Source organism: Apodemus sylvaticus, chromosome 3 (genome assembly GCF_947179515.1).
Source record: "Apodemus sylvaticus chromosome 3, mApoSyl1.1, whole genome shotgun sequence".
Taxonomy (NCBI): domain Eukaryota; kingdom Metazoa; phylum Chordata; class Mammalia; order Rodentia; family Muridae; genus Apodemus; species Apodemus sylvaticus.
In genome coordinates, this window is record NC_067474.1 from 150087627 (window position 1) to 150101101 (window position 13475).

The window sequence follows — 13475 nt, forward strand, 5'->3', positions numbered from 1 at the left end:
ACGCCCTCTTCTGATGTCTAAAGACAGTACACTCATGAAAAACCAAATAAATAAATCTTTAAGAAAAAAAGAAAATGAACCAGAATTAAAACAGAAATCACTATATAAAACCATCACTCAAATTTAAGTAAAAAGCAAAACTGCCCATCAAATGAAATAAAACCAAGGCAATTTTATCTAAAATTTCCTCTAAAAGCATTTATAGGTATATACCTATGGCTGCAATTATGAGACAGATTAACTTCAAGGTTTATAAAACAAGCCATTTCTATTCATATATGTTATCCCTGACTTTCCTGTGTTTCCAAATTCTAGTAAAACTGACCTGTCATCTTAACTATATAGTATTTTGTGATGCAAATTTAGCAGTGGTTATATGTACAACCAAGTAACCAAATTAAAGAAGCAGGGCCTAAAAAGTAAACATGCTTGGAGACATATTCAAAACATGAGACATTTCACAAATACTTTGAGAAAATGATAGGTATGTTAACAAATAACACCTTGCCTTCCCCAATAGCTGACAAATTTGGTTTTGTTTTGGGACAGATTCCTATTATGTAGCCTAGACTAATCTTGAATGAGCTCCTCCTGCTTCAGCCTCCTGACTGCTGCAGTTAAAGGCAAGGCCACTATGCCTAATAGCTAAAGAATTTTTGGCAAAGAACATTTAAAAGAAACAGAAAAAGAAAAAAAGTGCATATAAAGGACTAATAAATACAAAAAAGGCAGTAAGCAACAGTAACCTAAGAAATCAAAATAGGGTGGGTAGCACAGAACTATTTAATAACACAAATGAGGGCAGGACAATGAGTGTAGTTCAGGCTTTCTGGCAGATAAACTGTACCAAAATGCTAAAAATGTTCCTAACATTTGAGGGTTTTAATCCTGGTAGAACCACTATTAAAAGTGAGTCTTCTCTTTGGGTATTGAAAAATATGTATTCTGTCTTAGTTAGGGTTTTACAGCTGTGAACAGACACTATGACCAATGCAAGTTTTACAAAAGATAACATTTAACTGGCGCTGGCTTACAGGCTCAGAGGTTCAGTCCATTGTCATCAAGGCAGAAACAAGGCAGCATCCAGGCAGATATGGTGCAGCCTCCTGCTGAGTTCTACATCTTCATCTGAAGACTGCTAGTGGAAGACTGACTTCCAGGCAACTAGGGTGAGGGTCTTAAGCCCACACCCACAGTGACACACCTACTCCAATAAGGCCACACCTCCTAATAGGGTCATTTACTGGGCCAATCATATACGAACCATCACATATACTAAGTTTCAATTTTTACAAACTGAGATTCTACTCACATACATGAGGAATCATGCACATAGTAAGGACATTCCAGACACAGAACTAGAACACATAAAACTAGTTGGAGTTTAATTACAACAAAGTAAAACTGGAAGTTTAAGTTAATTAAATTATGGTCCAACTATTAAGAGAAATACTATAAAGACACTAAACATCAAATCTAGAGGAAGAAGGTGAAGCAGGTGACAGAACAGGGTCAGGGGTGCAGCCTTGGTTTCTGTTTTTCTGAGTCAGGGTAACCCTAACTGTCCCGAACTCAATCTGTAGACTAGGCTGACCTTGAACTCACAGAGATCAGCCTGCCTCTGCTTCCCCAGTGATGGGATGGAAAGTGTGTGTCACCACAGCCTGACTGTGGCTGCAGCTTTGAAGAAAAAGGCAGTAACTGCTTAAAGTAGTTTATATCCACTGGGGTCTGGCTGGGATATGTCTCAGTGTTAAAACACTTGCCTAGCATGTAAACAGTCCATCTCTGCACTTCTCCCCACTCCACCCCAAAAAGTTAAGACAAATTTTGTTTCAATGTAGATTCTTAATATATTTATGAAGTATGAGAAGGATCCTTAAAAATGCATGCATATAAAATTGAAACTTTATACACATCAGCTCCAATACCCACAGGGTGGCTCACAACTGCCTGTAGCTCCTGTTCTAGGGCATCTGATACCTTTGGCTTCCACAGACACCTGTGCATTCACATGCAAGTACCCACACAAGCACATGCATAAAACCAAAATCAATAAAAATAAATCTTAAATACCTAAAGGAAAAAAACAATTTATCTCTGGCAATAAATTCTGGAATAAATATATTACAATTTAAATTTGTCTGCCCTTCTATTTGTTTTCCGTATTCCCAATAAAATTCATAGGCACTTTTCAAAATCCAAGTGAAAATTGGAGGCATAGACACTTACTGTGCGGTTCCTGATGAATAGAAAAACCTTCTGTGTCTGCTGAGGCCCACTGATGATGTCTGGGAAACAGGCTGCTTCCTGAGAGGTCATTCGGTCATGGGGAAGTCTGCTTTGAAAAGCTGCCCCCTCCACACCTAGCAAAGGAAGCAGAGGACCACTAGAACAGTGCAAAGGGCAGGGACTAGCAATGATGAAACCACAAACCCTTTTCTGCCTGAAGAGCTATAAAGCTTGCCTAATTCATACACTGATACTGCCTGTTAAAAGTTGCTTTTTTAAAAATTTGGCCTCAAAAGTTAAATTTTCAGGTACTATTTCAAGTTTAACATCTCAAAGTTTAAAGTTTATTAATGAATTATTACTTTACAATAAGCCAACTAGAATATTTTCATCCATCAATCAGGTAAGACAATTATATTCTAATTAAAATGAATATCACAGATAGCATACAATACAATTTAGAGAAAAAAACAAATGAAAGGAAAATACACTAACAGAGGCCAGGAGTAACAATGTAATCACAAGCCTTCATTTGTGATTGCATCATGAAAGGAAAGCTAAAGGTTCAAAACTCAAAAACAAAATTACACAGTCTTCTCAAGAGCAGAATGTACTGGTCCTCACTATCTAGTGTTGGCAAGGGGGCAGAGAAATTAAGCAGACTGTAATGGTTAAGGCAGAGAAGTCCAAGAATTTATTTCAGCCAGCAACATTAGAAATACTTCACTATATATAAAAATTTCTGCTACACATGCTGTATGAGTGTACACATATATACAAATAAGCTATTCTGAAATTATTTAAATTATCTCTTAAATATTTTATAAGCTAATAGATAAACTCATGTCTGTTAAGGATTTTTGGAAAGTCAGGCACATGCTGGAGTTATAGCTCAAATATCTTAACACTACAGCAGCATCTGAACAGCCAGACAGGCCTGGGTGCAACTCAGGAAGTATATGTACTTAGCTAGCTCTAGGAACCAATCCCTAGCAAATTTCTACTCTGGAAACAGGAAAGGTACAAGAAAAGGTACAATTTTAAACTTTCTAAATTCAGCATCCAAAAGTAAGTAAGACAGTAAGTAATAATGCAAACAAAAGTTCCTATATATAATATTATAAGGTCATAAAACAAGAAGTTAGAAGCAGCATTAGAAGAGTTTAGTAAAGACTACAGTAAAGAACACAGCAGGTACAAATTTAACTTGAAGACTGTACCTACTTTCCTAAGGGATCTATTTCCTCCACTCAAATAACAGCACTTAGAGAAATTAGTAGTTAACGAAAAGGCCAAGTAAAACTGCCCACTGCTGACAGAGGTCACATATTTTTAAACAGCAATTCTACGAGAGAAGCACTATCCACCACTAGATCTAAGGGCAAAAACCCTGTGTTCCACATTACTAAATAAAACCAACAATCAATCCTAATTTAACTAACTCCAATCTAAAATCAAAGATGTCAGACAATTAAATATGCCTTAAGGGATAAAAATAAGAGCTATACTGTTGCTGACGGCATGTGATATTACTTGAGGAGGAAGAAGTGGTGGAGGAGGTGCTAGCAGGGACAGAAATTTTCTAAAATTATACAGCTTTGATGTCCCTGTCTCCTATCCCCAAACCAAAACAAATGAACAAAAAACAAAAATCAAACTCTAAAATATCTTAAATCCTTATAATGAATAGTTATCTATTCATTACTGTTTAGTGCCTAGGCCAAATACTTAATAGGTTATAGCTCATGCGTTTATTATTAACATGAAAAAAATGATCACTGCATTTAACTCCATTTTTCAGCTGACCATACTGATGCATGACATAATGCCAGCATTCCAGAGGCTGAGGCAGGAGAATCACACATTTAAGGCCAATCTGGGCTGTATGACAAAACCCCACTGTAAACCCAACATAACATTAACAGAATTCTTCTTTGGCTTGCCAAAATTTTCTTTCCTAGCTAATACTGTATTATACCCTGGCTTAAAAAACTTCTACTACAACAGATTATTTTTCAATGACAGCAAGAAAAGGTATAAATAAAGAAAAAAATCCCCCCAAAACTGCATATGGCATTTGGTTCCAAGGCGCAAGTATTCTTTGGGAAAAGCAAGCAAACAAAAACTTCCGACACTTGGCTAACTCTGGGCACCTGAGGACTATGCAACAATTAAGATAAGTTATTTGCTTCACAAGGCAATTTCAAAAAACTTCTAAATTAGAATTCAAAAATACTACACAAATGCAACTGAAGAAACCAAAAAAGATGATATTAATACATCAGGAACAATACTGTTTTACAGGTCTATCCTCCTGCTCTGACTGACACTGTGATAGCAAGAGGCTCCAAGAGGCTCGCTCTCAGTGAGTGCTGACTGCTGAAGAGCACAGGCCCAACAGACATCTGCAGGCCTGGCTAACAAATCAAAACTCTCAGTCTGATCTTTTTTTTTCTTTAGAGATCGACTTTATTTCAAAGAATGAAGGTCATTATGAAAATTGGGTGACAAGATTTTTAAAAAAATCTAGCCTTTTTTCAAAGAAAACAAATCGTTAATTTGGCACAAACTGTCCAGAAACTAAACCAAAACATCTTCTTTAAGTGTTTTGATTTAGCTTCCAGAATTTTTTGATTTAACTTTCTAGAATAAAGTGGAGACTACTGTGGATAGCCCAACAACTCACACCAATCTCCTCTACAGGAAATCTCCTGACCTGGGTAACTAACCAACATACATAGAATTCAGAATGTAAGTTGCACTTGACTCTGGGATACAGTTTCCACTTCGGTGTTTGGGTACACTTAATACAATCCATTATTCTAGAAATTTAGAATGTTCCAAAAACATTGCCTAATTTTTTTGTTTGTTTGTTTATTTTGTTTTTCCAGACAGGGTTTCTCTGTGTAGGCCTGGCTGTCCTGGAACTCACTCAGTAGACCGCCTGCCTCTGCCTCCCAGGTGCTGGGATTAAAGGCGTGCGCCACTACTGCCCGGCTGTTGTCTAAATTTTTAAAAAGCCTTAGCCTGCCTACTAGCTTCATTCAGTCCTGTCTCCCATACAGTTAAGCTCTAGAATGGCTTTCCTTCCAGTCTGCTATCACACTGAACCACAATGCCCTTTCTAACCTGAAAACATACAAAACCTTCCTTTTTAAAGAAACAAGGTAGATTTTGCAGGGTGGGTTAACTAGGAAAGAATGAAGTAGGGAAATAAGTATTTTATGCCACAAAATTATTTTTTCCTGATTTTTATGAGATGTAAATGGTATTTTGACTTGTGTAAGCAACAGAGAAGTTAGAGAAGGGAGGCCTCCAGGTATCATTAGACTTTGATTACTGTTTAAATAAAAAAAGTAAATTAACAAGATTTCAGATTGACCGTGAGAACAAAGCCTAGTGGGATCTGGATCTACATAAAAAGTCTTTTCTTAAAATCAGCAGGTGGCACAGGTCCTACAAATTTAAAATGTCTTACAAGAGTAAAGACAGGAGAAAAGCAAAGTCATGAGTTCTCATACTTAGGTTTTATGTTTGTGGCAGAGGCCTACCATCAGGATGCAGAACAGTCTATACATTAAGAAGCAAGGTCCCTGAGGTCTCACTTCACAGCTGTTGACTTAGTGCTGGCCAACTCATTAGGCTGCTTTGGGTCTCGTTCGCATTCTAACTCATAAACACGAGATATACAACACTGTTTGAAGGCAGGAAGCTCGACAACATGACCTCAAGCTCCCTTCTAGCTCTAAGATTTAGGATACAGACATCAACATGGATTTTTAAGAAACCAAGATACAGTCCTGGCTGTAAGAAACCCTCAAGATTACCTGGCTTCATTTGGAGAAGAATGCTGACCACTTAGGCATGTTTTAAACTCAGCGTCACATACGTATGCGAGAGGGCTGGAGAGTTCACAACATTCACCGCCTTCCTGGCAACACCAGAACTATGCTCTATAGTTTCACATGACAGTCTACTGTTATACCAACAATACAATATACTGCTTATTTAAGCAAAGACAAAAAGCTTCTAAAAAACAAACAAAAACCAACAAGAAAACTTGGTTTCCTTGAAATTAAGACTCTATAGAGGCTGTCCCCAATCAAGTTTCAAGGATAATCTCCTGCATCACTCTGTAAAAGGCATACTCTCTAAAGAAGAAGTGCACCCCTCTGAGGTAAGCATGTACTAATTATAAACCCCCTGATCCTTGGGACAGCGTGGAAAGATCCCCACTTTGAACATTCCAAACCTCCTTGACTACCAACTACCAACTGTTCTATCTCCAAGGAACTACATCTGATCCAAAATAAAACACAAATGTCCTAAACCTGCTAGACAAACCACTACAGACAAATACCTCAATCTATACTTAAGTGAGAGCTGACAGCCCTCAATATTGACTAATATGTACTCCAATTCCTCCAGGTGTCTAACGAAACCAGCTTTTGACCCTGGCATGCACACACACACACACACACACACACACACACACACACACACACTTTGACGACGAAAGGATGAAACACAAACATGTTATTTCAGATTCTGGGAACAAGCTTAACTGTTCCAAATGATGACCCTATAAATTCTTGACTTTTTCCTAGAAGTCAAAATCCATAGTTTGGTCTGAAAAGAGAAAACCCTTTGAATATACTTTTTTTTAAAGGCAACTTTTACCCTAATAATTCAACTGTAAAGTGACTACATACAATTAATTGGAAAAAGTGCCCAGCACCAACAATCATAGCTATGTAAGGTGTCACCTGCAGTCTAGTCCTAAAATACCTTAGCCTTGTTAAGACTTGAGTCCGTGGTTTCTCGTCTGTGACTACTTCTATGATTCTCTTTAAAGGTCCCATTATTCCCGAGAGAAGTACCCCCCATCTCCTCAAAAACATGAAGAATGGAGGGCTGAGATCGGCCTGAGGACTTCAACAGTCTGCTTGCCTTTGCTCTGGCTATCCTCTCTACTTACACTACTCTGTCCTGTGGGTTACATCACCCCTGCGCTTCTGGCTACAATGAGAATACCATAGCCAAAAACACTTGCAAGCATCAATTACTCCCTGACCTGGCGGCTCTTGCTAAAGTGGCAAGCATCTAATGCCACCCTCACCTGATGCTTGGCCGTCTCCATACCCTCCAGAACTGTCGTCTTGAAGTCCTCCTGCTTGCCCTGTGGAAGGAAAGAGGAGAACTCAGGGACCTTACTCCATAAATTAAAATAATATCTGGACATAAAGGCCTAATAGCTGGTGACTGAAGAATTTACCACCAACTAATAAACCCATCAGAGAGCTCCTTCTGTAATCAAGGCCCAGGGAATTACATCATCTTTCAAATTCTGGTCAGGACATTTCAACTTCACATGCTGATCCTTGTTGAAAGGCAGTAGAACAAAGTACACAGTATTTCTAATCCCTAAATTTTTGCTGACACTCTTATTTAGGAAATCTGGGATGGGGGTGGGAGATGGATTCTAATATCCTTAAATTAACTGTTGCTACACTGAGAGTGTCGGACATGGGCTACAGGATCTGAAACTGCAACAATTCAGCATCAATTCAAGTCTCTTAATTTTCTATCTAAAAAGACAACAAACAAATGACTGACAATCTTAGTTTAAAAAAAAGGAAAAATCCTGTCCTTATGACAGCAAGGAATGTAACTAAAAGACTCAGCTTCCAGAAGTAGTTTTGTTTTCCTTCCATATACAGTAGACAGGACTGGACTGAATATTCCAGTGCTTCCTCAGTAAAGACACATCATATGATCAGAGGCCAAGCTGCAGACACACATATCTGTGGGAGGATGGAGACACTCAGGCAACACACTAGGGGAACTTATACCTTAAGCTATATACTAAGCCCTGATTTTTTAAAAAAAATCTCCTCAATGGTACTTTGTAGAACTTCAAGAATCAAAGCTTTAACTTCAATCAAAAAATATCAACAGACTGTCTTCTACAATCTATCATCAAGATTCCAGCCATGATCTTAAGCTTCCAGTCCCCTGGTACACTGCAGGGAGATCACAGTGTGGCCTATGAAAGTAGGAAAACACAATCCCCCAGTGATCTGAATTTAAGACAATATTCATTACACAGTTTATTTTAAAATGTTCTTACAAGACAGCTGATTGCTTATTCCAGCAGAGTTTGAAGGGAGCAGTAAAGTCAAACTATTATAACCCTTATAAAAATGTTCCAAGGTCTGTGAAATTTTAAATGATATCTCCATCCTAAAGAATATTAAGAGCTGAAATACAAGCAATGATTTTTGACAATACTAAGAGAATATGCTGGGATGTGGCAAACACTGTTTTAAAGATTTTCCTATGCTCTGTGTAAAGGACCCACTAGGTTTTAGAAGGTTCTTCAGCTTAGACAAAATACAATGTCTATGATTTGATGTTTAGAACCCCTAGGAAACAGTACATGAGCGTGATGAGAAGACTGACCTGCTAAACCCAATATACAAACTAACCTTGAGAACACAGACCCTATAGTTTAAATCAGAAATGTTCACTCTTGGTATGATCTTTTACTCCTAAAAAATGGTGTGGGTTAAAAAAAACATGGCATTGTTCATTTGTTTCCCAACAGAACTATGAGCTCGTAACAGTAAACAAATAGTTTAAGATTAACATTGGAACATTAGCTGTTCTTTCTCAAATGATGTTCCTGACTTGGCAAAAATGAAGGTATCTTATCTCAGAGACATTTTATTACTTAAAAAGAAAGAAAAGAAAAAGTACCCTTTTTTTGATTTTTGGGATGGGGTTTCACTATGTAGCTCTTGCTGTCCTAGAACTCACTCTGTAGACCATGCTGGCCTTGAACATACACCCCTGACTCTGTCTCCTGAGTGCTAGGTTTAAAGGCCTGTGCCACCACACCAGGCTACAAAAGCACTTTCACCTGGGCACTGAAACTCAATCACTCTACCCTTTCTATTCTCATCATTTCCCTTTCTCCAATTACAATGCATGTCATACGACAAGCAAACTTGTTTCAGCTACAAGACTCTTGTTTTTCTATCATAAATGGAATGCAACAAGAAATATATTTCTCATTCATGATTATTGTGCTACAAATAATAATATGACAAGAATAAGGTAAAGCAGTTTTTTTCTTACTTCTGCTTTTAAAATTACATTTTAAAAATTTTTATAAAGACACTGAGCCAAGTAGAATAATGTATGTCTAAAGCCCCAACTTGGGAGGCTGAAGTGGGAGCCAAATTCAGGTCGAACCTAGCCTACATAACAAACTGTTCTTTAAAAAAGATACTCTTACAAACCCAATTTAAGATCCATCCCAGGCGGGCGGTGGTGGCGCATGCCTGTAATCCCAGCACTCTGGGAGGCAGAGGCTGGCGGATTTCTGAGTTCGAGGCCAGCCTGGTCTACAGAGTGAGTTCCAGGACAGTCAGGGCTACCCAGAGAAACCCTGTCTCGGAAAAAAAAAAAAAAAAAAAAGACACCCATCCCTAACACTATCAATGCTAACACTATCAATGATACTCTGTTATGTTTGCAGACAGGAGTCTAGGGTGACTGTCATCTGAGAAACTCCACCCAGCAGCTGACTCAGACAGATTCAGACTCCCACAGCCAGTGTGGGTCTTATGGAAGAATAGGAGGAAGGAGTGCAGCCCTAAAGGGGACACGAACTCCACAGGAAGACCAACAGAGTCAACTAACCTGAACCCTTTGGGCTCCCAGAGACTAAACCACCAACCAAAGAACATACACAGGCTGGACCTGGGCCTACCCACATATATGTAGCAGATGTGCAGCTTGGTCTTCATGTGATTCCTGAACTATTTATTAGAACACGGGTGCTATCCCAAAAGCTGTTGCCTATTTGTGGGATACGTTCTTCTAGCTGGGCTGCCTTGTCTGGCCTCAGTGAGAGAGGATGCACCTAGACTCACAGAGATTTGATGTGACAGAGTGGGAGTAATAACTAGGGGACTTTCACCCTCTCATAGGAGAAGGGGAGGGATGGTGGGGGAATGATTGTGGGAGGGAGTGACCAGGAGAGGGGCAGTAAGCAGAATGCAAAATGAATATTTTAAATTATAAAATAAATACTGTAATTTGATAAGAGTATAAGTGAATTTAGAACCTATCTAACATCCTGGAAATATTTTTAAAAGTTCTTTCATAATATGAGAAATTCAAATCTAAAATATTACTTAGGTAAGGAAATAAGAGGATGAATATAAAAGGTAATAACCATAATATACTTGTGGTATATTTACCCACTTTTCAAAAGAGCTGAAAAGAATCTTCTTTGCCCTTTTTTTATAAAGAGACACATCTCTTGTACTCACTTGCTATTATGTATCTGAAGAGGACTTAATTCCTTCTGACCTACTTGCTGCTCCCAAGTGTTTGGATTACAGGCTTGCACTTCTAAGTGGTAAGCTATATATCTACCTAGCTACATGGCTAGCCCAAAGGGTGTTATGTGTTTGCTTGTTTTGCAGTGGTGCAACCGAACCTGCGGTTTCCTGCGCGCTGGGCAAGCTTTCCATTACTGTGCTATGCCCCAGCCAGGACATCTTTTTGTTTTATTCACTTCTAAACAAAGACGGGCTCTCGTGTGTTCCATGGCAATCTTGAACTGAGGATGGACTTGAACTCCTGCTTTCATCTTCCATATGCTACTAGAAAGCACTCTACCAAATGAGATGCAGCCTCAGCCCTCCCTGCCTGATGTAGCAGTGTTCTGGATGAGTTCTTCTGTGACAGGTTCACACAAAGTGACCCTCTTTTGCAAGGTTTAGGGTAGGAATTACAATCATGGGCTGTCACATACAGTTCATTGTCTTCTCCCTAATGGCACAGATACAAACACTAACAGCTAACTCTTCATCCAGGTAACATACAAAATACTGGTCTGATCTGGGACTCTCCAGACCTCAGGACTCTGCTCCTAACATGTGAAAACAAATAATCAGTTATCTTCATGAAGCACAAACTTAAGATAAAAACAGAAAATACTAAAAACAACTTTTTTGGTGCCACTGCTTTCTGTTTTCATCGCCAACCACAATATATGCACACAAAGAATTCTTTAAGCACTTAGACTCATAACTTAGGTCATATGTGCACAACTTCTCCAAATCAAGAATCAGTCTTTGGCTTATCTCCTGTAACAACTGTGGGACTGTCCCTTTCAGAGCTCCAGTTCCATCACTCCATGCTTCACCTTGATTCACTTACTCAAGGGACCATTTTTTCAACATCTTAAACAGAAGTCAGTATTGACCTACAAATAATCATATACATGGAGGTAAAAATCACCAGTTTGCTGATTCCAAAAACTTCATTTTTGACTAATTTCTTGGAATTACATCGATATTTGTAACTTTTCTAAATATCTTGATAAACTTCTAAATCAACTTGGAAGAAATGACTTTTTCAGAAATGAAATGTCAATCTAGTCATCTCATAAACTGACAAATAAGCTCCGTAATAAGAAATAAGCATTTCAAAAGTAAAAATAAAAAATGGTAAAACTCTTCTTTGAATACCCAAATCTCCATTTTATTAACAATCAGTGGAATTTTATGTTTAATAATTTCATAATTTGGTGTTTAATGGATATCTATTCCAAACTGTTCAACAATACAAAAGTAGGATAGCAGAGCAGTGCTCTCCCTTCTCAAAGAAGGGGAGAGGGGAATGGGGGAAGATCTGAGTGAAGGGGTACTGGGGGAGGCTGATAATGGGATATAAAGTGAATGAATAAATTTAAAATGAATAAATACCCACAGAAGATTTGAAAAACAAAAACAAAAAACAGAGTAGAATTCCTGAAAACTTATCATCTCTTTGGAGAAAAATGAAAAATACCCATAAAGCAACTTAAAAAAAATTAAATAAGTGAACAGATTGGAGGATAAGGAATGATTTTCTTCTGTTCAGGACCTGAGGCATTTGGATAGACTGAGAGGCCTAAAACCTCCAGAGGCAGTGGGAAAATCAAATGCAGTCCGCACAGGACAGTATAGCACACACTTAACTAATGAGATGGTCTGGAACAGTGGGGGGAATCACACAAAGAGCCAACTTCTAGGCATATCCATTTTGTAACCCACAAGCCACATGGGGCAGCAAAGAGCCATGAATGTGACACCCCCCCCCCAAATGTACACATATTTAAACAATTATGAGAGCTTCCCACAATTATTTTTGTGACTCAACTATAGTTCTTCAGTGTTAAAGTGGTTGTTGGGTTTCAGACCCAAAAGGAATAGCTGAGGTGTATATTTAACATACCAAAGTGGACCCAGCCTCCAGGTCCTCCCAGCATCCCTCAGTCCTCACTTGGCCACTCTACATGAACTTTCCAGCGCAGGGGCTAGGCTTTCCCCTCCCTATATAATCCAGACATCTTGGTGGTTCTCCCCCGACTCCCCGAATTTTCTCTCTCCTCGTGAATGCAGGCACTCTTCCCACTTCCCATGGTGACTTCCCTGGCCTAGTTCCTAGGGGCTAGGAGCTGTTTCACAATAAACCTGCCTTTATATAGAGATTAAAAATCTGGCTTGATGCCAGGCAGTGGTGAGGCACGCCTTTAATCCCAGCACTTGGGAGGCAGAGGCAGGTAGATTTCTGAGTTTGAGGCCAGCCTGGTCTACAGAGTGAGCTCCAGGACAGCCAGGGCTACACAGAGAAACCCTGTCTCGGGAAAAAAAAAAAAAAAAAAAAAAAAATCTGGCATTGACTCATTTCACCAGCAGAGAATAACTTAGCAATGGAAATGTCTAATCACTGTGTCAAACCTTGGATACTCTGAAACCTAATCTTAATCTTAGCACTAATGGAAGAAAATCGATCTTTAGCAAGGCAGTAAAACAAACTGTATTTTAATTAAACTGATTTGGCCTCTTTGTAACAGATGTCTTGGAAGACCTAGCAAAGGATGACCTGGCAAAAGAAAATTCAATTAAAGGGCTACAAAATAATGTATATATGAGGTGTACTAACTTGGAACAAACTGAGTAAGTAAACAAGTCTTGGTAAATCAAAAAGGCTGTACACGCCTTATACATGAGGGTGTAAATGGATAAAGTACATACTACTCCATTTTACTTTAGGAAAATGGTAATGCAATAGATAAAATGGGAAGAGATAAGCTGAAATGGAATTCTAAAGAAGTCTGCAAACTATAGAACATAAAAGGAACAATAAATCTAAAGATTTAAAAATTAAAAACTGCACAG

General features: G+C 38.6%; 1 protein-coding gene across 2 annotated transcripts in view; it reads right to left on the reverse strand.

Annotated features, from left to right (window-relative positions):
* Kdm1a (lysine demethylase 1A) overlaps window positions 1–13475 on the reverse strand; it is a 55585-nt gene that overhangs the window by 25292 nt on the left and 16818 nt on the right. Inside the window, exons 3-4 of one of the 2 annotated variants that reach the window (XM_052177789.1) lie at window positions 7352–7411; window positions 2233–2366 (exon numbers count right to left, since the gene is read on the reverse strand). In XM_052177789.1, coding sequence (XP_052033749.1) covers window positions 2233–2366; window positions 7352–7411 — 194 coding nt within the window. The remainder of the gene's footprint in view (window positions 1–2232; window positions 2367–7351; window positions 7412–13475) is intronic. The other variant, XM_052177790.1, reaches the window with a different exon arrangement.